Source organism: Lytechinus variegatus, chromosome 4 (genome assembly GCF_018143015.1).
Source record: "Lytechinus variegatus isolate NC3 chromosome 4, Lvar_3.0, whole genome shotgun sequence".
Lineage (NCBI taxonomy): Eukaryota > Metazoa > Echinodermata > Echinoidea > Temnopleuroida > Toxopneustidae > Lytechinus > Lytechinus variegatus.
Genome location: NC_054743.1, coordinates 62,339,301 through 62,367,090, shown reverse-complemented (window position 1 = coordinate 62,367,090; position 27,790 = coordinate 62,339,301). Strand labels below are relative to the sequence as shown.

The 27,790-nt window shown below is 37.3% G+C and overlaps 1 protein-coding gene across 1 annotated transcript; it reads left to right on the top strand.

The window, feature by feature from the left end:
- Positions 1 to 26,490, top strand: LOC121414466 (forkhead box protein O1-like). The gene is made up of 2 exons (XM_041607647.1): positions 1 to 648; positions 24,812 to 26,490. The coding sequence occupies exons 1-2, from the start codon at positions 214 to 216 to the stop codon at positions 26,018 to 26,020; spliced, it is 1,644 nt and encodes a 547-aa protein (XP_041463581.1). The 5' UTR covers positions 1 to 213; the 3' UTR covers positions 26,021 to 26,490.
- Positions 26,491 to 27,790: the final 1,300 nt, after the last annotated feature.

The window sequence follows — 27,790 nt, the reverse complement described above, 5'->3', positions numbered from 1 at the left end:
GGACTATTATTGTGCACGTATATACGCGGCCGGATGGAGCTAGCTCTGTGACTGTGAATGTTCGTTGTGTCAGTGTCTGACAACTTTTAGAGTGACACACATGCATTTTATATGGAACGACAGCCCCCTGGACTTTAGTGGATACTTTCATATGATAGTGTGTACTTGTGACCCAATTTAGGATTATTAATACCCTTTGGAAACATCATCAAGATGGTTGATAACGACCCCGATTTCGAGCCACAAGCTCGACCACGTTCCTGTACATGGCCGTTGCGTCGGCCGGACTTTTTGGACTCGAAGCCCCAGCAACCGGGTAATGCCGCCGCCGCCGCCCCGGCGCCTCCGGTAGACCATCCCCACGCGGCACTCAGTCCCGCCGTTCTTACAGAAGAAACACCGGATACTAAGCCTGTTTTACCTTTAGAAGGAGGAGAAAATCGTGAATTATCAACTCCATCATCACAGAGACGGAATGGTTCAAGAAGAAATGCTTGGGGAAACCTGTCATACGCAGATTTAATAACCAAAGCGATTCAAAGTGCTCCCGATCAACGCTTGACCCTCTCCCAAATTTACGACTGGATGGTAAAAAATGTCCCATTTTTCAAGGATAAAGGAGACAGCAATAGTTCAGCGGGTTGGAAGGTATGTTATCCCAGAGTAATCTCCGAAGTCCATCCCACATTGTAGTCATAAATTTGGCAAGTGTCATGTCAAAGAATGTAGTTTTTAACGATTGTACTTTTTGTGTATTTTTTTTGTCCGTCGTGCGAGAGACTTGTTTTCAAATCGCAACCCAATGCACCCATAAGCTTGCAGCGCGTGCGTTGTGCATTGACCAGGCCAGTCAACTTCCGCACTGCAAGCACACAGTAGCCAATGTGATCAATAGACAATTCATATTCTCTCCTTTTCTTGTCGCTTCTTAGCAATTAAAAAAATACAAAATTGAATTCAATACATTATATTTTTGATAACCATCATCATTATTCCTGCTTTCACATGTTTTTTTTCTCTCATACAGTAGTTCCATTATAAAGATTTAATTATTTTTTTTTAAATCCAGCACTGATTTTTATATTGAGGAATAAACAGATTTCCAATTTTTGCAGTTTGTAAACTCTAATGCAACTTTTTTTATGATTAGCTTAATATTTTTTTGTAAGGTCCTTTGCAAGCAGCTTCCCCATATACATGTATTGTAGAGTACTTAAGAAAATCAATGAAATGTCATTATAAAAGGAAATTGTTTTTTAGTGTACCTTCAGTACATCAACAGCCAAATCATGTAACACCCACTCTTGAAAGAATTTTTTTCAGTCATCATAAGCCTGAACCATTGAAAATTGAAATTAATGCATTTTAAAACATGTGGCGCTGCTGGCTGCTCGAATAGCCCTATATGATGTCATATTTTTAAAAAAAATCTAAATTTGATTAACTCTCCAAAATTTGAATGGTCGGTGGATTTTCCTCAAACCTTCACCATTTTTCTTAAATTGATTTTTTTGGGGGTCAGGGTAAACTTTCCCTTTAACTCTTCTTATTTTGCTGTGAGTCATGTGCATGGATGGTACTACATTTAAAATTCTATCTGAATGTTTCAGCTGGTTATCGTCATTTCTTAGGAATATGAAACCATCGGTTAAGCGTTAATAGCTTAGTGCTTGTACAGTATAAATACAGAATAATCTGAAAACAGATTAATGAATTTGGAGAACAATTGGACAAATAGAAAGTTAATGTATGAGCATTTGAATGTCAAAATCACTAAATGCTATGGAGGTCCTCCAATTGGCAATGAGACCAAGATTTGTGATGTCACAGAACTACAACTCCCCCCTAAAATATATATTTTTGCTCATTGTTGTGATAATACAAACATTTTGTCCATTATATATTTTATGGGATCTCAATAAAATATTTTTCCATGAGGAAAAATAAAACAAAACAAACTGACCTACATGTATGGATAGGCTTGATAAAAGTGATAATTTTTTTTGTAGAAAATTAATTGGGGATTTGTACAAGTGTGACATCCCATAATTTTCAATATTCAAATGCTCATAACTTTCTTTGTTATTCACTGTACGCTCAATTTTCTCAAACTATCATTGATTTGTTTCTTTGATTTTTCTGTTTTCACACAAGCTAATCTTTTTCCCATGGTTTCATTTTCCTCTGATTTTACCAACTTAGAGCAACCATCTGCACTCTACAGTTGATCATTTTACTGTGATATTCTCCTTTGAGATATACAAGAACTTTGAAGCACTCAATCATAGTTTTCCTCCTCCCACAGCTTTAAAGGGATGGTTCAGGCTGAAAATAATTATATCTAGAGTAAAATTCACAGAGCAAAATTCTGAAAACTTCACAAAAATCAGATAACAAATTCCAAAGTTATTGAATTTTAAAGTTTATTAATATTTTTTAAAACAGTTATATACACAACGTCATGAATATTCATTTGGTGGGCTGATGATGCCACATCCCCACATTCCCTTTTTTTAATGTCATTACATGAAATCATAATTGTTTCATCTTTTCATACATGTGTAATTATGTGCCTCAAATATGATTAAATAAGTTGAGGCAATAAATAGCTAATGCACTTGATCAGTTGTCAGTCCAATTGTTTTAGTTTTTGGTAAAAAAAAATTAGAATGAACCTAATTTCACATAATAAAATACAAGAGAACAAGTGGGGATATGACATAATCAGCCCACTTAATGAATATTCATGAAGACATGCCTAGAACTGTTTCACCAGAATAAGGCAAATCTTTAAAATTCAATAACTTTGTTACTAGTATTTGATATATCATTTTGATCAAATTATCAGCATCTTGCTCTGTGACTTATACTCTATTTATTTAGATATAACTATCTCCAGCCTGGATCATGCAAATGAAGTAGGATCACCCCTTTAAGTTTCCCTTTAATCCTGTGCATTGAAGATACCATGACCTTTCTAAAGCTAATGTGACGTAGGTAGATTGAGAGAAGATCTGCAGGATACAGTACAGGGTATTGCTGTCCCGTTTGATGGGAGAAGAACATCGTGGGGTACATGTATTGTACATGTATGTCTGCTTTGATGCCAGGGAACACATACATTACATGTCATACATTTGGTTATGTTTACTTGGTCTACTAGCAGTTGGTCTACTTCTGAAATACCTGTAGTCTACTCTAAAGCCTCTAGGTCTAATACCAACTTCAATTCTCATTTAGTCTAATCCTCAGTTGGTCTTTATTTCATCTTCATCTACTTATATCTCTTTACTTTGTTAAATGAAATTTGGCTTATATATGTACATGTATTGTAGGAAATTCGATTTTTTTGTGGCATTCTAGTCATAATGACAGTTCATGCCATCTTGATAATGACTACAAAATATGTACGGTCTACATTTCGTCTACATGTACACTCAAAATTCCAAGGAATGAGAGATCAGTTTGTCGCAATGTCTCTCTCTCTCTGAAGACTGAATAAGCCTTTAATGTGTACCAGGCTTGGATTCTAATAAACGAGCGCCTCCTCGCACCGTGGAAGATAAGTGTGATTAATGAATCTCCAGATTGCCAAGCTGAGCTGGCGATAGATAGGGCATGGCGAAGGGCTGATGATGTATGCAATAAGATATCATTTTCACTTTAAAAAGAGACAGAAAGACGTCATGTTCGACTCCATGACATTTGCTCTGGCGATGATTGCCCGCTCTAAAATCCACACACTATTAATTGAATGACCAACTTCAACCCTGGGTTTAACACTATTTACATTGTACCTTACCCTAAACCTTACATGTACATAATGCCCTATTGCTAACCCTAACCCTACATGTGTACATCTTAGATGAAATTAAGCCCAGAGCAATTGTCGCACGAACAAATGTTGTGTCACTGGTACGATCATTAGCAAAGTTTCTTGAGCTAAATCTTGATTAAAAAACCAGCCATGTAGAATGTTAACTAATATATCAAAATCTTGAAAGACTACATGGAGAGAGAGAGTGAGATACGGACATTACAATACATTCATCATTAAGCATCCTTACAATAATTGTTTTTGACTTGAATATTGATTCACCTGTAATTCAGCCATTGATTTAGAATGTTGACCAATGTTTAAGTCTAAAGATCACATAAAGGAGAGCGAGAAATGGAAAAATGGTGTTACTGTACGTTCAATTCAATAAAGCATCCATGTACATGTACTTTGAGTGAAATCCTGATTTACTTTTAGAATTACACGTAACACTTTTACGGTCAATTAATATCCAAATCTTGGAAGAGATTGAGAGAAAAAAAAAGTTAAGGGGGGGGGGGGACTCCAGGGAGAGGTCAGAGGTTTATGAATGTTGGTCTACAAAACCACAAAACATTTACTATATGCAGATGAGATGACTGTTGTAAAGTTGATGCATGAAATTATTTCATTGATCAGTAATGAATCCACTCTGTACTCTTTTGAGTGCTTAATGTACATGTATACAGTATTGATTATTTATGTTTATTTATTGGTACAAGTATTCATACTACATGTAGTTTCTCTCTAACTCATCATTTCCAATTTAATTCAAGTTGCGTTGAGTTGAAGTGTTGTCAATTGTTCATGAGGAATAAAATAAGTAATTGGAATCAATTGAGCAAGAAGCAGGCTCGCTCTTCCCATTATGCTACATGTAGTCATCACTATCCCCACTGCCAATAGCTGTCATTACAATGAGGAAAGAGGAGCCGCACAATTACATGTAGCAGGCATCTTGACTCTTGTGTCCCTTTAAGGAAATTTCCCCTCCCGATATGTGGAGTTCAAATAAATACAAGATTTGATATGTATACTGAACTTCCTGAAATTAATATTTCTAGAAGTGGTTACTTGATGCTAAATCGGAGATGATAATTCTCTGCAACAGTGCATGAAGTTGCATACTGTACAAAATGTTCTAATAATGCAAAAAACATTTATTACAGCCTTTACAGGGTACATTATACAATGTAGGAAATAACTTATTTTTAGGGGCAATACTTTTTTCCACATGGGGCAATTGCAGAATATTTTTGGAGGCTGTTTCTTTCAATTTGAAGGATATTTTATGGGTTACAAGCAAATATGCAGTAACAGCAAATATTCTGCCATAGTACATGTAAGAATATTTGATTTTCCTAAATAGTCTTGAATATTGTTTGTGACAGATCTTGGGGCGAATAGTCGCCCCAAAGCATGCATTTTGAAAGGAATGATAGGGGTGAAATCACCTGCCGCCCTCATGTTTCTTTCTCCGCAGATCTAATTGTGTACATATACAGTGTATATATGTTAATTAGACAAAATAAGCACACAATAAAATTGTCCTATAATCTGTAATACTGACTCTACATGTACATGTATGTGTAGGACAACTGCAATTTTTATTGAAATTTGAAAATAAAAATAGAATAAATGAACCGACTGAACTATTAATTTCTATACATTTTTTTTAATATGTTGACGGAAAATGATGAATAAAACTTAATCCATATTGTCCTTTAACACCCTTCAATCTCTATAGTTATGCATGGTTTGAAAAAATGTTCTTTTATATCGAAGCTATGCAAAAATGATCATACTTTTTTTTTTCCCTGTAGTGTTAAGGCAAACAAACCTAATTTTTAAGGCCATAATTCTGTGCACAGATCTTTACATGTACATGTGTAATTGGCCATGTACAGTACATGAAGTTACCTTTAGACCTTATTTGTGATTTGTATTTTTTATTTATTTTTTGCTGTGGATTACAAATCAATTACTTGCAAAATCACTCCTTAGGTCTTGGCCATCCCTCAGAAGTTGGGAAGTATGGTTTCAAGAAATGAAAGGTCATTGACCTTTTTGACATGTTTTTAATTAATGGTTGATCCATGTTGCTATGGCTACATATGATTTTATGTGTATACACTGTGCATGTACATGATTGAATGTTCCTCAAATTTAATTTGCGATTTTTAAGATGTAAATACATTGTAGTAACAAAAGCAAGATACATGTAGGCCTATTTATAAATGAAGTGAAGTTTAATACATGTAGGCCTATATAAATAGTACTTTGACAACTACCCGGTATTCCATAGCCACTATTGTGATTATTATTTGAATGTGTTTATTAAAACAACATACATGTACTTGTATTCAGTTGATTTTTTTTGGTTCTCGCTGTGGCCAGTGTGGTCAAAAGAAAATACATGTAGTTTCAATTTTATTGTAAATTTTGTTTTGCTTGCATTGCAAATTCAAACGACCAGATTAAGAAGTGAGCTTTAGAATTTTAATATTTGACTGTGTAATTGTGTGTTAATGTTTTTTTCTTTGAGGGGGGGGGGTGAAGAAATAAGTGGAATGTTTTTTTTTTTGAAGCCTTCTGTTTGTACATATGTACATGTATCATAATGTAGAACTGAATTTCTTCATCATGGAGAAAAACAAAGTTCATTTTATAGGGCTTCATAGATGGGATTCAGGCAGAGGCAAGAGGACATTGTGAACATTAATGTAAGGCATAGGGCATGCATGACAGTATATGTATGTATATGATAGCATAGGCCTTCAATATACATGTAGATCATGCACAGCTAGCCAGAATTGTACACGCAACTGAACACCATTGTAATCTCAATGGTTGGCAGACCAATGGGAAAGCTCAGCCAACTTGAGCCAAGGAAGGCTAGCGTGGAAAAGGATTAACCCTAACCACATAATGTGGGTCAGAGAATGAATGAAAAAAGTGAAAGGTTACTTCATACAAAGTAGGCGTGAACACTTTATTGAATAGGCAAGGTGATTCTCCAGAGTTGAGCTGTGGTGGCTATTCATACCCTCTCCCAACCCCCCCCCTCCCTTCTTCAGCACTTCTGTCTCATTTGCGTATGAAAGACCGGTCCCCCCTAACAGGCTCAATATAGCTCCTTGACGTCAGTCCGATCAACCATTTCAAGCCCAAATCAGCTCCCTGAATCTTGCCCTGAGTTAATGGCAGACGGCTACGTCCCCTTTAATGCCCTCTCGGTCTTGCATCTGACGTCATGCCAGCATCTTTTGCGGGGCATGCCGCTGCACCGAGCTGTGTAATCGCTGAAATTGTGAATATTTTACGGCGTCATATGACGTGGGGAAACTCACCTCTGCTCCGTGCACGTTTGCGTCGACGTGCGCCTCCTCGCTGAAGGTACATGGAGCCTTCATTGTTCATTACATTCCCATGCAGTTGCCTAATTCCTCCCCTCTACCAACCCCCCCCCCCCTATCTTATCTGTCAAACCTTCCCCAGCCAAACACTGGATGCGTTTGTTCCAGTGGGAAAGCTTGTGGGAGAAGTCTGAACGGATTTAGACCCTGATTGCTTGAAATAACGATAATGCATGCAGCATGCCCTGCCGCTTGCTTGATCGTGTGTCACGAATGCCCTTTGCCCCCCTGGCCTGTTCGACAGCCACAATTCCAACGTGCTCCCAAAATGCATGGCTGTATTCTACTGTACACTGTACCTCACTGAATACTGCACATCATAGGCTTGCACATGTATTGAAACTGAGAGATACTCAGTTTGAAAACATAATCTTTGCTTGTCCTCGGGTGCTTGAGAAAAAGGTGCCTTCGTGACTCAGCTACAATTGATTGAGGCCTATTAAAGACATGATCAAAAAGTCAACATAATATTTGGCCTTTCATGTTGGATTTTAAGGTCATATGACTCTTGATTATTTTAGGTCTACATTTATAATGTTTGACAAAATTTACATGTACATGTATGTATACATTAATACATTCATAACTGCAGTTGTCATTTGTGCACATTTTATTTGTTTTAAAGATGAAAAACAATAAAATGAATGATGCCTATTAATTAGTAGCCTACATGTATGTAGGCTAACAAATTTTACATGTACATGTACCTAGAAGGTAATTAAGAAAATATTGAAAATTGTTTTGGAACATTTGTAATGGATAAGGACACTTGTGGGACCTAACATGCTATGATCAGCTCAAGGCATGTATGTACATACTGTGTGTAACATTTCCTTCCATAATTGTACATACATGTAGGCCTGTACATGCATGTACTTTGCATCAGTGCATTTATTATTGGTCATTTTAATGCTTATTCATGTATCTATAGAGTGCCTTAAAGTTTTGAAGTGTAAAGAATTTGAAGAGTACATTGATTGAATACCACATTTTTATATGTACAGGTGTCCACATATCAGTAGAACTAGATCTGCACTGTACATATAGGCTACCAGCATGTACATGTATGTACCTGGATATATACATGACACTGTACAGCAAGGTCACACTCTGCATGCATGTCCTTTTTTCTGCACTACTTGTGTATCAGTTCACTACATTGTTGTTGGCATACATGTACATGTGCATGTAATAGGCTAATAGCTACAGGTGTAAAAAACATGTACCTTGTGTTTTAAAATGAATATCTGGTGCTACATTGTTTGCATTTGTAACTGACAGTTTCAGTGTTCACTCAGTACCGCTTTTTAATGCGATTCTTGAATGAAGAATAAAAACAAGCAGAATTCCTTCAGAGAGTCTTGGACTCCTGCCCAGTAAAATAATTATTTTCCAATTACAAAATGGGAGCACTCTGACCAACACACTTGAACAGTTTATCTCTGAGGAGATCAGACTCATGAGGGATTGATTAGTACTTTGATTAAACACAAGTGGTCCTATTAAGGTGCCCTTAGGAACACCAGTCCAGTGAGCAATTAGTGTTGTGTACATGTGCATGCCTTGAGACTTCAGTTGCTACAAGGGAGAAGTTTCCAACAGAATGTCTCTTGTTTCTATGTGAAGCCCTGTTCATATTGTCTGGTTTATTAAAGTTCCTCTCTTAAAATGTCAAATGTAAAAGATTATATACATGCAAATACATGTATAGAGATAACGGTACATGTATATACTTGTCTTCACTCATGTTTATGACAAAGTTCAGCAAAAAGTTGAATAATAAGGAAAACCAAATTTATCTTGAGTTAAACTGAGTTGTTCATAAACATGTTATCTTTGTCAGGCCCATAAGCTTGGATTAGGTTTCATTAAGTGTACTACATGTAGTAATGTGAAATTTGTTCTTCCTTAGAGTGTGAATAGCTTTGCTCCAGGCCCTTCTTGAATGTAGATGGCTAAGGATTCATCTTCTATCTACAAAAGAGATAGCAGGTTTCTCAGACCCGAAAAACTTGTTTTTACTCGCTCCATTGTGGAAAGTGTTTTTTTCCACAGAAAGGACCTCGGGCTAGCTTAGTACCCCAGCATACAGTATTCCACGCTGCTCAAATCTTCAAAAGGATTTATTTTTTCATGCTCTGCTGGAATGGCTGTATGGGATTGAAACATAGGGTGTGTTCAATGTCCGTTTCCAAATTTAAACGGCAACATGGATCATGATTGAAAACATGATCACAAAACATGGATATAATAAAAAACATTTAGGGTGTGTTCAATGTCCTTTCCTCCCAGTCGTAAAAATAAACGTCTTTTAAATTATGATTCAGATGAAAATTTAAACGTAAAAAAACGTGTTTGTAAATGCGATCAGCTCCAATTTTACGACCTTGAGCATCACGCATGCGACATTGACACAATTGCATTTTGAAACGTATTTACATGTAAATTTGCTCTCGCAGTGGAAACCTACTCCAACTGGTGTCAGAACTGACCTTTCTTATATGATGGGTCACAATGAGCACTAAAGCTGCGTTACCGAAAGCGGGAAATTTAACATATACATGTACATGTAAACGGCTTTATATTTTTGACACTGAACAGTACACTGCTGATCGTGTTCGTGTTCAGTATTTCGTATAACTCACGTTTTCAATCACGTTTCATGTTGCTGTTGAAACCGACATTGAACACACCCGAAGCTTTGGAAGAGTGTAGAGCAGGCTCTGTATTAAGTGAGGTAAAAACCCTAGTGGTTTATAAGTTGAGCTTATTACAGCAGGTAGATTTCGGTATGGTTTGAAGGCCACTGGCTGCAATGCCATTAAAAAAGGCTTAATCTTGCAAATACATGTGCTGTAAGCTTTAAAAGCCAAACTGAGTACATGTAGTTGAAGCAGCAGTAATTTCGAGGGAAAGTCTTCTGACGTCCAAGGATGAAGTAATTGGAAATGATGAAAAATATAATATGAATTGTAGAACATTATATTTTGAAATAATGAAAAATATAATATGAATTTTTCTATTTGACAATACTTTAAAGAAGTTCTTGAATAGCAATACAACCTTGGTGATTCCACATATTCAGGGGGAATTCAATTTTTGTTTCACATGAGGAAAAAACAATATTTCTTCTATTGAACAAAAGGCATAAGAAACAGTGAGTGGGCGATATCATCGGTCCCTCATTAGCATATCTACCAGGGTACATGTGCATGTAGGCGTACACTGTAAATGTTTTGTGAAACAAAAAAAAACCTTTAAAGTATCAAAATTTTCATGTAAATACATCTGATTTTGATGAAATGTCCTGCATCTTGCTTGCTTGATTTTTCTCTTTATTCATTCAAATCAACTTTTTGTTGGGGAGATGAGGTGGACTTACCCTTTACTATCAACTTGTCCCCCCCCATAACACCCTATCCATTGATTGATACAAAGTAGGCCTACATGTACATAATACATGCATAAAGTCAAAATCCCAGGCCTTTTGTACCTAGATATAAAATAGCAAGGACAGCCCATACTCAAAAGGCTCTCCTTACCTTTCAGCTCATTAGAAAATTGGCATCAGTTTCACACAGTATGTATTGATTTCATATTTGACCAAGAAATGATCCTTGGAAGTATAATTGTATGTATACAGGCCTATTTTGTACATGTAGTCTACAGTGTATTTATTTTTTCCCTACATACATGTACAATGTAGAGGCCTTTTATCAGGATGCTACATAAGCACTTGCCCGATTGAGTTAGAGTTGGGCAAGTCTTTTGAAGTAAAGACCAAAACTACTTGCCCAAATTGGGCAAGCAATATTCTCACATTAGAATGAAAAGGTAAAACTTTTTTTTCAAGGATTTTTTCAGGCAAGTGACCTCGATGTTTGGGCAAGTATTTTCAACTATTGAAAGATTTACTTGCCTGACTGGGCAAGTACTTCTAAAAAGTTATGTAGCACCCTGCTATAATATACTAATACCAGTTCACAGGACGAGGACAATGTGATGTCTTGAGGATAGTAATAAAACAACAAATTTGTTGCACTCATTAAAAGTGGACCAGGGGAATAATACATGTCCATGTGTATAGAGATCATTCGCTGGTATTGGCCGAATTGTGATTAACTGTACCAACGTGTTTAAAGAACTTTTTAAACATTTGAAATGATATGAAAAAATGTATCATGTATATTTTGTGATCACAATTTTTACATACATTGGAGATCAATTGTTGAAATATATTGTTTTGGGATTTGTTCAAAATCAATCGTCTCAAACCTTTCGACAAGTACATGTCATTCTCAAAATAAACCTATGAAATGTTATGAGTATAAATCAATTCATCACCTCTTGAAGGACATACCAATTACTACACGTATGTATATGTAGAATACACATAGCAGTTTGTTTCCACATAGAGAGTTAAGTCAGTAGTAATTGATTTATTCCTTTTTGAAAATACCAAATGCCAAAATGGGCAATTCCATGATATACATGTATGTACATCCGACCCCCTATAGGTGGGACTTTCATGAAATTTTCTCCCTCTGATTTCTTGTTCTTTTGAGTCTGTATTGTTCTTAAAGGACCATCACTTTATATTAAACCCTTTTCATAAACCTATCCTCCAATTAGCCGCCTAAGAGTAATGCGGATAATTCAATAAAAATTGCGTTCATAAACTCCGAAAATAAGCCGCATTATTTTTACGAGCGCCCGTCCTGAAAAAGGCGGATAATTGCCATGACAACTGGACACGCCCCCTCCGATGCGGTTGTGTTGGAAAAGGGTGACCTTGTGACCGCACCATGGCAATTATCCGCATTATTTGGAAATGCGTTCATAAACTCAAAATCTTATCCCGATGCCGCTATCATGCGGATAATAGCAGCATCAGAGTAATGCGGATAACTCTTGTCCTCCAATTTTACGACCAAATTAGCCGCCTAATTCATAGTAATTGGGTTTATGAAAGGGGTATTAGTTTATGAAGTGAAGTAAGACTTGAGAAATAGGGGGATCAGAGGTGCAAAAAGGTTGATCATTTTATGGAATTGCCCAAGTACAGAATGTACATTTATACATGTAGCAACTTGTTTCCACGCAGTGAGTTGAGCGATTGTCGCAGACTTGCAGTCAGTATGAGCTTGCAATGATGTAGGAAGAAATTGGTGAATTTTTTGTCGAAGCCTTGGGTTATGGTCAGTGCATACTCTGTATGGATTACCATGGGATTTGGGTGCCTTGGAATGTCGGCTTTGTGGTAGAGAGGCTGCTTTGGGGATGCTCACATTGCGTTATATGTTCAGGGCCTTTTGTCTATGAGAAAGTGTGATCGATTGTAAACTGGTCTCCCGATATAAAGGGAGAAAGTCCACAACTCTGTAATTGTCTAGAATCATAATTGCGTTGATTATAGTTTAAAAGAAAAGTTTGTACTCCAGAAAAGCATTATTTTTTCCCTTTAATTATTTCATTGTGCACTTTGGACCTCATGGGAAAAGCGCAGTATTATGTACAAAGTAATAATAATAATTAAGTTGATAATACTTAACATCATTTTATTCCTTACAGAATACTACATGTACATGTACAGTACATGTATTTTGTTTATATTATGGATTATTTCTTTTTGTATAAATGTGTGACTACATTTTGTACAAGAATTGAATGCATATTATCAAAGCAAACAAATCAAGCAGTCCAAATAATTTTAATTGCATTTATTTTGACCAATCACTGCACATTTTCATTGGTTAGCAAAGGCACATTCAATTAATGCCTTCTTAATGACAATTTTTTTTATTTTGCTGATTTGAAGATTATTTTTTGTTAAAAAGTCATTAAATGATGCTACCATCTTTGTAATATGATTTCCTTTCTCCAAAGAAGAATTCAAAACCTTCGAGTTACTACACCGTAAAAAAAAATTCAAGAAGATACATAATTGTTTTACTCATGGATATTAAGCGCACTATAAAATGCAATATGATTATTATTGCTATTTATACATGAACTTATGTTTGTTCTTTATTCATACAGAGTTTAAAGTAAACTGATGATTTATGCATTCAAACAACAACGTTTAAATTTGAAGCAATATAAATTAGAAATTGAACATAACTATTTGAATTTCAATAGTTCCTTAACAATTGCAAACAATCCATCACCAGTTCATCCCTTATAGTTAACCAGGTTGTATAATGCAAGTTTTACTGTGTATATTAAAAGCCCATCAAAACTGCATTGTATTAACTGACGCTACCCTCAATTTTGCGTACACGCCGGGGCTCCGGTCAGGAAGTGAGTTGTCATCCGAAACGTGCGGCTGCGGCCGTGTCATATCCCCCCTGTACTCTACAGGCTGAATGCAAGACAAATGGGAGACAGGTCTGTGAACAGGAACACTTAATCATAGCCCTTCTTCATGCGCAGAATGAAGCATCAGCACTTCATTATTTAAAGGGAATTATCGGCCATTATGCAACCCTATTAAATACATGTAGTTGGCAAGGGAAAATAATTGTTGCAGGCCTATATACATTTACATCTGGGTGTGCTTTTTAATTGAGAGGAAGTATTAATCATGGTGATCCAGAATGATACATGTACATGTATGATGTATTTGAAATTTAAAAGGTGTAAAGCCTATTATGCATTAATGTGTTACATGTAAAATGGGTCAGTGGGGGGGGGGGGGGGCTCCCTGCTATGAGAAAAAGGGCATACTATTTTTATCTGGTGTTTTAACAAAAGTCAACTCCAGTGCAATACACACCACGGCTTTCCCAATCCCCCCCCCCGGAAGGGGTGCTTGTTCTTTTTGGTTTGCAATACTGTACGCCAAAATTACATGATCAACAGGGAAAGTGCGCTTGGCATGATTTGCATAAGAGTCACAGCTAAACATCTCTCAGAATTTTAAAAGTTATGATAGCTTGTTAACATTATTTAGTTGAGAAACATTTCTGAAGTACTTTCAAGTACTACATGTAGTACATTTACATTATTTGTTTTATTTTACATGTAGAGGTGTACACTGTAGTCAGATCTAGTGATATCAGACAATGGCTCCAGATAATCATCATTAACATTTTGTTATTTCGATTTCATATATTACATGTACCCTGCTTGGGGAGATGTTTTTGATAAGAAAAAAGATCTAGTGATATCAGACAATGGCTCCAGATAATCATCATTAACATTTTGTTATTTCGATTTCATATATTACATTTACCCTGCTTGGGGAGATGTTTTTGATAAGAAATAGAACAAGAGTTGAGAAATTTAAAATCAGTTATCATTTTCTCATCTATGAAGTTGAACGTTGCTGTTAAAGTTTTTAAACATATTTGTTTAACGACATGTATTAAACCAGAATAAACAGATTGTGTTTTTCTTTACATGCCTGCAGACTCCACACTAAACTTTTGTTCTTGGTAGCCCGATCAGTAAACAAAAATCATCAATTTCATATTTTTGGTGGCCTGCAAAGCAATTATGGTGGCCCTGAAACAATGGAAAAACACTACAATTTATCAAAATTTGGTAGCCCAACTGGGCCACCGAGCGTGGGCTTCTACAGAAGTTTGTTGGCCCGACTCTCTTTTTTGGTTGCCCAGGGCCATCGGACCACTGCTAATGTTGAGCCCTGGTTATAACTTTGTCTGGATTTATAAAAGATCTCCCAAAATATGAAACAGAGCACAGTAGAATTATAAAAAAAAACAAACAAAGACATGAACAGTTTTCAATTTTCAATTACAAGGAAAATATATGCAAAAATAACTTATTTTAAAATCAAACAATTGTGAATGCAGGAAACCATCGCCATGCGTTGTCTTTAGGTGGTTTCAGACCGCCTCGAAGTTCGCCAGTTCCAGGTATTCTCTGATCGGGAAATTTACCCCGATCAGAAAATACCAGGTATTTTGGTAATGTGAAAGCAAACTACGCGTAATCTCCCCGAAAGAAAATACCCGCTAAATAGTAGGTACTTGGCGAAATTACGAGAACTTTCGTGGGGATTTTTCCAAGGTCGCAGGTATTTTGGCGATGTGAAAGCAAATTACGGGAACTTTTATCCCAGCGTGTCGTTGGGCGCGGCGGCGTGGGTGGCTGCTGGGCTAGTGATTTTGAATCTCCCGCCTTGCCTGCTTATCAGACCACACTGCGCATGCTCGTAACTACGGGAACTTATCCCGAAGGATGTGTTTCGGGGCGGTGTGAATGCAGGAATAATTAACGGGTATTTTTTAGCCTTAAGAAGTTCTCGTAATTTAACGGGGATTCTTGTGATCGAGGCGGTTTGAAACCGCCTATTGGGCTTTAATAACGTCAATGAAATCAAAACGAGCTGGGTTCGCGGAATGTGGATACAGATAGAATTGACACCTTCGAACCATAACATTAGTTTTAATGGTCAATTGAAACTAAGTCAGTTGACCGTAGAGGAATGGGAACACATAGCGAGCATGGTCGGCCATCACAGGATCTTAGGGGGATCGCGTGTCGGTGGTCATTCAAGTTTACTTTCTTATGAAACCAGTGTAAGGATTTACCTGCATGTATTGTACTTATTTCCTTAAAAGTATTTTGATTTGGATATATATATATATATATATATATATACAGGCTGTATAAACTACAAAGAAAAGAATATACAGCTTCTTGAATCTGAAAGATCAATTTCTAGAATTTCAGGTGATGACGTTGAAAAACTAACGTCAATATGAAGGCCTACCAGGTTTAAGGTTAGGAAATTTGTTTTTTTAGGGGCTATATCCACATTGGGGCGATTGCAGAATTTTGAGGGCTACAATGTACTTCATTCACTTTAAGGGCTTCTCTTTTAGGGGCAACAATCAATTATTTGCAAATATCACTTTTAATTTTTCTGTCATAGTTTGAGTTTTTATATCGATTTTATAAATAATCTTGAATTTTGTTTGTAACAGATCTTTGGGTGACTCAAGAAAAAAATGGTCACCCCAAAGCATGCATTTTTTTGGAGTTTTGGTAGCGATTTGGTCTGTCTTTAGGGCAAAATCGCTTGTCGCCTTCATGTATTAAGCCGAGACCTACATGTACATGTGGGCCAAGATGACAATCCAGCAATTCGCACCATGGTCGTACATGTTACTGTCACTATTTCCTTGGAAGAAGTCCAATTTGGTCATGTATTGACTAAATTGAGAATGGTTAGTCTACTAACATCAAGTTTTACCGTGTGGGACATCATATTTTGAAAAGGCAACATAATGTAAGATTATGAGAAATAAAATGAATTACTTCTTGTACTGGAGTTGTTAGACACTAGTATTAATTGCGCCTTGTGCTCAGAAATGATATCCTGCATACAGCCCCCTGAAATCCCCTGGAAATGAAAGACAATCAACAAATGATATCAGTATAAGAAAATGGGGATTAGTGATCTGATCGATTCCCTAAATCTGTGTGGAATTTAGTATACAGTGTAGCTTTGAAAATTTTGCTTGATATCAAATAGTTTGTCATGTATTAGAATTAGGCCTCAGTACATTGTGCAGTATTTGTAAGTCCTAAAATGTACATGTATAGTACAATCTTCTTCTGGACTTCTCAATGAAATCCATCATAGAAATGTGTAAATCTTAGCCAGCATTCTTTGAAAATATACCCATGAAAATTGGTTTGGTAAAATTTACCCAACAAACATGCATGATCCTTTTTTTTTACACAATGTTGGGTAAATGTTTACTCAACCTTTATGGCCTCTTACCTAGCGTTGTTTGAAAATTATACCCATAAAACTTCCTTTTATACAATTTACCTACATGTGTAAACTAACATGCATGTTCCCTTTTTACACAATATTGGGTAACATTTTTACTCTTGAAGATTGTAGGCATGTAAATTGGGAATGACTTTTCATTGTATGGGATAATATCGTGAATATCTGTCTGCACTCTGAAATTGATGCTAGAGTCACAATAACGAAATCGACGCTAGACTGACTGATGGTATGCTATTGGCAATAACAATGGTTCTGATCAATCTGGAGTTTGGTTTGCCTGTGTGACTGGGGTATATAAAGCAATCAATGGAATTGTGTGTTCTTTTGAAAATTTTCCCTTTCCTTGAGGGTTTTCATCAATAACGCAAAATGTCAAAGCCAAGGTACTAATTAATGCCGGCCGATTCGATACCCTTGGAAAATCCATGTCTATTGTTTGAGTTCATAATGATGTGAGTTTCAAAAGCCTCTATATATTCCCTTCCCTTTTCTTTTCACTCTTTCTCTCTCCCTTTCTCTACCTTTTTTCCTTTTCTCTTCCCCACTCTTTCTTTTGCTCTTTTGTTTGTCTTTTCCATTTCTTTCTCTTTTTTTATTTTTATTTTCTCTCTTTCTCTTATTCTGTCTGTCTTTCTCTCTCTGTCAATTTCTGATGTGTAAGTGAGCCGGCACATGTCTGTGGGTGAGATGGTTTCGTCTTTACCTGAAGAGCAAGGCAGTAATTATCAAATTGACCGCTTTTGAGGGTGGACGGAATAGCCAGAGGGATGGAAGGGGAGGGAGGGGGGATGGTTAGGGGTGAGCGTGACTTTCAAAAAGCTCTAGTCGCCCTCTTTTTTCCCCATCCGCTTATTGATCGGCAGGTAGAAAATTCGAGCGTCTTCCATTATTGCAGGAGCAGCGTGTAATCTGCAACGAAGAAGGGGGCTGGCTGAATGTCAGGGGTTCAAAGATGTAATTTGCGTTGCACATGATATTCATCTCAATTTGGTTTATGAGGAGTGTGGGGAGCCTTCAGCGAGAAGCAAGAAAGATGTAAGGGTGAAATAGACACCGTTCTCACTACCGTCTAAAAACTAGTTTAGTGGAAACTAGTTTGATATATGTATGAGAAAAGTGGTCTTGGAAGCTATCTTCCAAACCGGTTTAGAAAACCACCTTGCTATGTAGTTTTGGAGATCGCTTTGCTTCATTAAACTGGTCTTAGCGTAAGTGAGGACACAACTGTTCTTGGGGAAGCGATCTTCGCACATTTCAAGCCCGCTACTCCACAGACTGTATGTAGAATGCCTATGCTGCGGTTTCAAATTTTGCGCGAAACGTGTGGCCACACTGAGAATGTTCCCATAGCAACAAGACCACTTTACATGAAGTGGTTTTGAAAACCACTTTCGGGTGATGAAATGGGAACGCTAGCAAAGCGATCTTCCAAACTGGTTTCCTGAACCGATTTCCAGTAAACTAGTTTTAAGAAGTATAAGTAATGGTTTTATAGACCAAGAAGAAATGGAGGGTGCAGAAGAAGGGAAGGAGCGACTAAAAAGGAAGGAATCAAAGGGAAAGTGATAAGGAACAAGTAGGCCTTTTTGTTAATTACAGATAGGAAACCCAAATACAAACAAAATATACAGATAGGAAACTGCTACATATAGGGGTAGAGTTTGAAGAAGGTGTTTTACATGGTGACTACTGCTGAAGCATAATAAAGATGAAGTAAATTTATAGTGTTAAATTTAAATATGTTGATTCAAAACTGGCTTTAAAATCTTTGGACCAATGTTAATCAATGCACATAATTTGTGATCTAACAATTTTTCTTAAATCCCAATCAACACTATAAATGTTCCGAATCTTTGTTGCACAGGTCTGAGGCTTCAATTTTTTTGTTATCAAGACTTGTTTTTTTTAGTGTATATAAGCACAGCAGAAGACACATGGGTTGCTCCTTTACTCTCTCGCAAATCTATGTTATAAATATGAGACCTATTTCAAAAACTTGCCCCCTATTTCACCTTTGTTGGCTCTGAAACAATACACATACTAGTCGTAGTATGCTATAAACGTGAACAAGACCATAGTTCACATATAAATGACTGTACGACCGGTCCTAGTTTCAACCTATTCTTTATGGGGATGAAAAGTCTTATTTCCTGTGCTAATATCCTGAAGGATTAGTGTGAAATGAGATCACTATATATATATACCATAGCCGTGGCCAGTAACTACTGTAGCCTCTGTTCACAATTGAATTTTACCATGGGTGCTTTTATACTTTTTTTATGGGGGGGGGGGGAAGGCTTAGGTGGTGTGTTGAAACATAAAAAAAAAATCCTGCCTGTACATGTCTGCAGCCTTTTTTTTTTCCATTTGTAAAACCAGGAACCCGTTTCATATTTGAAATACTTCCCACAATGCATTGTAACTTTTCTATTTTTAAACTTTCATGGAAACCTTGATTGTGATTGGCGGCTGAGCCCTGTTACCATGGTAATTTGCTATAATGGCAAAGTTACCGTTGTTTTCGCTATCTATGAAATGGATTCCAGATCTCCATGTATCAAGCTGATCATGAACAATTCTCGAAAACTCGCTGAAAAGTTTGGCTTTTTTCAGATCGACGTTTCTCCTATAAACTTGTTTTCTGAAGAAGCATGAACATATCGCATTCATTTGAAAAATTGCATTTTGTTCCACATACGAATGATGTGTAAAATAAGGTTCTCTAAACTGCTTGCCTGGTATTTCAGTATGTTGATTAACTTTGAACTATTTAGTGCAACTATTATCACGATGAACTGCGATTATGATCTGTGTACACCCAAGTACACTGCAGAACACTCAAAATTATAGCATAAATTCACCTTAAATGATTTTGTTTGTGGTATTAATATAGGAATAACGCATTCCGCGGAGTTGTTTAGCGAATATGCAGTGCACGAGAGGTTTCTTCTGAGCATGCGCACTCCACACGAGCCGGAGGCGAGTGTGGAGTGTGCATGCGAAGAAGAAACCTCGAGTGCACTGCATATCGCTGAAAAACGACGGGTAAAATGCGTTATTCCTTTTATAAGATGGCTAAGTAATTTCGATCGCAATTTTAAGCACCTTATATGAGAAAGAAATAATGAAATAGATCTAAATCAAATATCAAAAATTTTGAAATTGCACTTACCGTGGGTTAGACAATTTGGGTGCGCGAAATTTGCACGGGCGTGCAGGGATAGACACTTTTCGCGAATGATCATGTGGTACGCTTTGACCAATCAGCAAGCTGCAAATTATTTAGCCATCTTATAACAGAAAATAAACAATATTTTGAAGGAATAGGGAAAATGTGACTATAATTTGGGTCTATCTATAAATGAACGTTTACCCAACATTTTGAATCGCTCCTGTTATCTTTTCTTATTCTTGTTATTCTAACTGATATTTGAGTGTGATGTTATCAGTGACAGTTCAGTGTTCTTTTTTTATTATGCATTGCTAACAATTGCCACTTGAGATAATTCCCTTATTATTGCGCAATTGTTACATGAGTAGACCATTATGAAATGATAATAATTACCAGCTGGCAAATACCACTTTAATGTACATATGCATACCAGCAAGTTATCTTTATGGAATGACCAAAACTAGGCCAATCTACATGTAATCAACTTACTTTTTGCAGTTGACAGTTCTCTTTTAATGTTTTTAGTTTATTAATTAATTAATTCATGCAATAATTAATTTATGATTCATCCAGTATATATACATGTACATTGACAGTATGGCCATTAATTCACTCATTTATGTTTGTTTCTAAAGAATTTTTTGATATCTTTATCCATAAATTTCAATTTTGGTTGTGCTGTTTCGAGTGAAAAGATTTCCCCCAAAAAAACGCATTGTCGGTATGCATTGCACAGGTGTCAATTGAAAAAAGAATATCGTCATTTGCCAGGTACTTTTTAATTTACAGATATACATTGTACATTGTAGATTTGCATGATGTAGTGCATGTACCCATTTTACACGGTGATGTACAATTCATGTAGGCCCACACACATACATGTATGTACAAAAAAGGACAGTAAATGGCAAATCATGTACATGTAGAGGTCAATTCCACTTTGTTATCCAACATTTGTTTGATGGTGATTTCCAATAAACTGCCATTTTAGTATGATCAAGTAGGTCATATAGAATGAGGCACACCTAGGAGGCTTGTATTCCTCCAAATCTTGTTTTTCATGTTAGAAATAAATCTGCAGTGTTGAGAAAGAGAGAGAGAGAGGTGTGTGTGTGTGGGGGGGGGTGAGGCTTACAAAACAAATCACATTGTAGTTTGCTCATAGGCTTAGAAAAGTAAGGTCTTTTGGGCCAAGCGAGCGGCCGTTTGTTTGGTTTCTCATTATGAAGTCTCATTCTTTGACTTGTGCTATTCTTTGAAGCGAATGAAAGGCTTCTGACGCTGAGTAACAGGAAGTCAGATAGATTTGGATCCTATTGTGATTCTCGGTGAGCGTCCTCACACCTCCTCGATCGTGAAAATACCTGCAATGACATTTGCCCCTGCGACAATCGCTCCGCTCTAAATTGTGCCTACAAATGGAATGACCATCTTCAATCCTGGACTTAAAGGACAAGTCCACCCTAACAAAAACTTGATTTGAATAAAAAGAGAAAAATTCAACAAGCATAACACTGAAAATTTCATCAAAATCGGATGTAAAATAAGAAAGTTATGACATCTTAAAGTTTCGCTTCATTTCACAAAACAGTTATATGCACATCTCGGTCGGTATGCAAATGAGGGAACTGTTGACATCACTCACTCACTATTTCTTTTGTATTTTATTATGTGAAATATGAAATATTTTTATTTTCTCATCATTGTCATGTGAAATGAAGTTTCATTCCTCCCTGAACACGTGGAATTCCATTATTTTAACATTTTGTGCTTCAGGCAAGGAGGTCCTAATCGTCAAATTCGTAAAAATTGAAATATTGTATAATTCAAACAATAAAAAACAAAAGAAATAGTGAGTGAGTGACATCATCGACTCTCCCATTTGGATGTAACTGGCTCGTTCATATAACTACATGTATTTTGTTAAAAATAAGCGAAACTTTGAAATGTCATAACTTTCTTATTTTACACCCGATTTTGATGAAATTTTCAGCATTGTGCTTGTCTGATTTTTCTCTATTGATTCAAATCAACATCTTCTGAGGTGGACTTGACCTTTAACTTTAAACCCTACCCTAAACCTATACATGTACATGTAAAACCTCATTGGAACCCTAACCCTATGATTTACATGTAGATGAAATAAAGCCCGGAGCATTTGTCGCCGGAGCAAATGTCGTGTCCCCCGTGAAAATACCCATGATGATAATGGAAGTATTACACGTACAATTTCGCCTCTCAATTGCCCTGGAGAATCCCCATTCACTTCAATGTTAAAGCCTTATTCATCATTGTAGATTTTAAGCAGTAGGTTGTCCAAAATAGCCCCGAAAATCCCCCCCCCCCCACCAAAAAAAAAACTGCTTGAGAATGAGAACATGTAATTTTGCTTTTACTCTCCAAAAATACTCGCAACCTTTATCTTTGCAAAGGTTTCTGTTATTTTTCTAAGAGTTCCTATGTACTTTTGAACATAGTAGGCTCCTTATATGTCATTTCCTTGCATCACATGGAAAATTCCATGTATTGTTTGCATACTGGTGAGTATGAAATCACCTTAAACTGGAATATATGTACTTTGTACTATCATTATCAAGTGCATTCTATGCCCTGTATTATCAGTAATGGTGGTACTTCACTTGACAGTTTCAATAGACAGTGCAGTCATCGGAATCACAGTTTCTGAATAATTGTAATGGAAACTTGCAATTAATGCAATCTTATAGCTCTCCTATTGGTTTCTTAATGTAATTAACATGCATTATCTGAAGCCTATATGACAAATTTCGTGCTTTCAGACATTGTTGCCACTCGTCATTGATGACAGCGTGCTATCAGTAATGACTGGTGATCAGTATAACATTTATTTATATATTTATTCGCGAATATTTGTACAGAGTGGCCTGATCAGCATAAAAATAATTTAATATATTATTTAAAAAAAAACACAAATATATGAAAAAATAGTTACATGTCACACATTTTTGCCACTTGCGATAGATTGCAGCACGATGAGTATAATAATGATAATAATAATAATAATATGCATTTATATAGCGCCATCTATCTAGAAATATTCTATTCCGAGGCGCGTTGTTATTGTTATTATTACCCTGGCTTTAGCTTGAGCTGCCTTTCAGTGCTCATGCATTCAAGGACTTAATCCTGCCGGGTACCCATTCACCTCACCTGGGTCGAGTGCAGCACAATGTGGATAAATTTCTTGCTGAAGGAAATTACACCATGGCTGGGATCATCTTATTCAGGTCATAGTATTATTTTATTGCACAGTATAGTTTAGATTGCCATGTGGATTCTCCAAATATTCTGTTCTGATAACTTTGCTTGTACCTCTCTGGGAAAAAAAAATCAGCCAGTCGACAGCTTGTACTGTACACACTTCAGGGAGAAGTCTCTCTGTGCTTGTGCTCTTTCTGCCATTATCTCTCATTATGAGCTGTCCTATTTAGGTCAAGTCATTAACAATTTGAGTGGTTGTTAATTACAGCCCACTGCCTTTCTTTATAGCGTAGTCTGATTAAAAGCAAGCCACCACATTGTCTCGCTCTCCCGAAGCCTAATTTTCAAAATCGATAATGCGGGATAATGTGACCGCTGTGAGCCTCCCGTCTCTATGGTCCGCCGCCCATTTAATGAACGTAATAGTGATACGCTTTCAACGTGCGTTTAAGCGCTTCGGAGAAAAAGGGCACGGGGAACGGCTCTGCGCCTGTGCGTTATTAATACCCACCACAAGCCGTCGTTAATCTTTCATTTCAGGGCTTAGAGCAGAGCTGGGATCTGGTTTGCCACTTTTTGAGGGAGAAGCGATATGGCGGCTGTTTCTACGATTTCAGGCTCTGCAGGTTTCTTTATCGGAAGACAAGGCAATGTGACACTGGCGCATTTCACTGTAACCATGCCGCCTGCTTAGCATGCTGTCATGGCAATGCGATTATTTGTAATGAAATATTCTTGATTGTGGACCGGGTTGGAGAGAAAGAAAGTGATACTATTCGTACTGGTATCAAATAATGAATTCTGTTGGTTTCCCCTTTCCTTTTCTAAAATATTCATAACCAGTCATTGATATGTAATGTTCATGTGGAACAAAAGAAAACGAAAATAATGCCATCACCTCCCGTTCCCATTGTAATTAATTTGCTGATTGGACTTCTGGCATCTTGAATACTATATTGCTAAATGACCCAACCATCATAATGTTCATGAGAACCTATATGTCCTCTGATCTTTGTTAAATAAAAGTTCATGTAGCCCTTTTTAACTTTACCAATACATTCAAAATGATTTACTGCAGGGACGAATACATTTCCTGTATCATCAGAAGTTGAACAATCAATCTACAGATAGAAGACCAATTTTCATTTTTGCTTTTTACAAATGCCCAGTTTTGTTGTGTCCAGACAGACTTACATGTGTTAGTGAGACTTTGATGATGAAGCGGTCAATGCACCATTTCTAAATTAAAAACAAATACTGACCTAAATACCTACACATGCTAATTTTGAATATTTTATCTGCTTTTACATCTATTTTGCTGTGCTAAGTTTTTTCACAACTACCTAAGAAAATTTTAAAGCATTTCCTCATTTTCTTTGGTATTTTCTATGCAGAACTCTATTCGACACAACTTGTCCCTTCACAGCCGATTTGTCCGGGTGCAGAATGAAGGTACAGGAAAGAGCTCCTGGTGGATGATCAATCCTGATGCCAAACCAGGCAAGTCATCAAGGAGAAGAGCGTCCAGCATGGACACCACAAACTCCAAGTTTGAGAGGAAGCGAGGGAGAGTCAAGAAGAAGGTCCTGGAGGAGCGCGCAAAGTGGGGAAACACAAGTCCCACACCAAAGTTAGAAGGAGAGGAAGGTGCCAGCCCGTTACCGTTCAACTTGGGAACGACAGATTTCAGGTCGCGAGCCAGCTCAAATGCGAGTAGTTGTGGCCGTCTATCCCCGATTATGACCACGCACCCAGAAATTGACATGCATGACAATGAAGTCCCACCTATGTCACCGATTCCCTTCCAAGATCAGTCATATGATAGTCCAGACCCCTACCAGTCAACAGATCAGCTAGCAAAACTAGCCAAAGCAATGACCCTAGATTCAAGTCTTAGTGTAGAACCCGCGATCCGCCACTCACACAACAGCAGCGGATATTTGTTCTCTCCGCAAAGCTACAGTGGTTCCGATATGTCTCCTGTACATAGTAACAGCCCGTATTACTCGCAACAGGGCACCCCAGCTGTAAGTCCTCTAGGTCAGTGTTCCCCAATGCAGGAGCTGCCACCCAGTCAATATGGCATGCGACAGAGCTTCACAAATTTGATGCATGAAAATAACGATGCCATCATCCCTCAGGACCCCATGTTCTCGCAGTCCGCCATCTTGCGCCAGCAGCAGTCGCCGCGGCCCATGCCGAGCTGTCGCGAGGAGAGCATGATCCAGCACACGTCGCCTCACAGGTTGATGCCTTCCGGGAACCAAGGCAGCAACTTGGCCATGCTGCTGAACAACGGCCACAACACTCACACCAACAGCCACCACCATCCGCTACCGTACCCCAATGGCGGAACCCCTCAACATGTTCCTCACATGCCTGGCCACATTCACCACCACCATCCCGGGATGGGACATGTGGATAGATTCCCCAGTGACCTGGAGAGCGTGCAAGTGGACCCTCTCAAGGGTTGGGATCTCGATGTGGAAACCATCCTGCGGAATGAGCAGGACTTGACAGAAGGACCTGAAGCCAGCTTTGATAACATAGGAACGATGGGAACTACAGCAACGACCATGGCTGCTCCAAGCTGGGTTCATTAAACGGTAAGACCAACTTTCTCTTGCTCATCTTTCATTGTATATCTTTTACTTAATCACATACCCTTCAAGTCTGTCTTGAAGAATATCTTCCACCTCTTGTTGAATGTTTTCCACTTATAAATCATTAAAATTTGATCTAATCTTTGATCAAATTACTGGACTAAAGAAATACATTATCCTTTCAATCCAGACTGAATGTTTCAGTTACCACTACCTGTGGTAGGAGTAGAAGTACTTGTACTCGACAAGAGCTAATCATTCTTCTTAAAATGTCATCATAACCACTGTTGCTTTTCCTCAAGCAACACCTTGTCATCAAGTTCTCTTGATTTTAAGTACTGTCTAATCGTCAAAGCGATGCAGAACCTTTCAAGGTGAAATATTCCCCTCAGGAGCTAACACTTCTAGTCAGTGAGGGATCCTTGTTGATTTCCAATATCCAATAAAGGAGCGAGTTTCTAACACCTTTGGACATAGAGGGATTTTCCCCAAATGCTCTTTTGTAAGAAATATGCAAGCATAGTGCTAGGTCTGCAAAGGATTCAATAGAAAAGAGAAGTCTTCGCTTGGAAGTACCTCAATGGATGTGATCATTGATGTGAATATAAAGCATGTTGGTATTTCTTTCTTCCAACCAAGTTGTATTAAGTAAACAAGGACACATTTTGAATCGTAAGAATGAAAACTCTTTTCATAACTTTGCTTCTCCTACGTGAGATAGTCTTCAAATGCCTATTATGTGATAGTGTGCACATCATCTAGACCACCCCTTGATTTGCCTCTAAAATGAGTGTATGGTAAACATGTATGTTTGGATAGTTTATCTAATTCACAATATGGATATTGTGAATTTCAAATACAAATTTGAATTCAATTTTTCAAATTTCACTCAAAGTCAGGTCTGAATATCTACTCCTTGTCATTCATACTTCTTTACCAGATGGTGAATTTTAAATACACATTCAAATTTGGATCTAACCTCATACCAAATCCAATGAAAAAAACAAACTTCAAATAAAAATCCACATTTCTACATGTAATTCAAAATCATCAATATGAAAAAAAAATGATAAAGCGACCTGGCAAAGGCAAAATTGAGTTCGTCTTTCCCATGTACTCGAGGAAATTACTCAGATTTAATGCATTAGAAAATGTAATGAAGAGATCTATAGGCCTAAAGCTGAAGATATTGGGTGAGTCGAGGCAATTTACTGAATACTTGTACAGGAGGGTAAAAGTTCATTCTTTTCTAGATCTAAATGGACAATATATACAATCTATCAGTAGGTGGGTGTGTTCTGTGGGTGAATTAGCATTGGAAAGTTCTTTTTTTTAGAGCTGTGAATTAAACTTGAAAAGCCAAAATTAGAATTTATAATGCATCTAATGGGGCATGCTGTATTCTGTGGGCGATCACTGGCATTGGATTTTTTTAAACCTTGAATTGAAGTTGAATCTGTAGGCCTATATTTAAAGATGAAAACAACAACAGGATAATGTTTCATTAGAAAGGATCTGCTAGATTCTGGCACTCAAAGATATAATACAATTGAAGCGATATAATAATATTATAACAGGCATTTTATGCGTACCTTGAATTGTAGTTTTATTCTGAGCTCTCTGGACTCCCTTTAAAGCTCTCGGAGAGCATAGCCAGGTCAGTGAATTTGGAGTGCTCTTGCACGGCAGCGAGAAGTGAGCCACTACTTGATTTTCCATTCATGTATTCTCACCAACTCCTCAACCCAATTTTCAACAGCTTCATTCCGT

Excerpts from the sequence above, each read along its gene's own strand:
- LOC121414466 (XM_041607647.1), top strand. The coding sequence starts at position 214 with ATGGTTGATAACGACCCCGATTTCGAGCCACAAGCTCGACCACGTTCC. Across the intron at positions 649-24,811 it reads ATAGTTCAGCGGGTTGGAAG|AACTCTATTCGACACAACTT; the intron begins GTATGTTATCCC and ends TTTTCTATGCAG.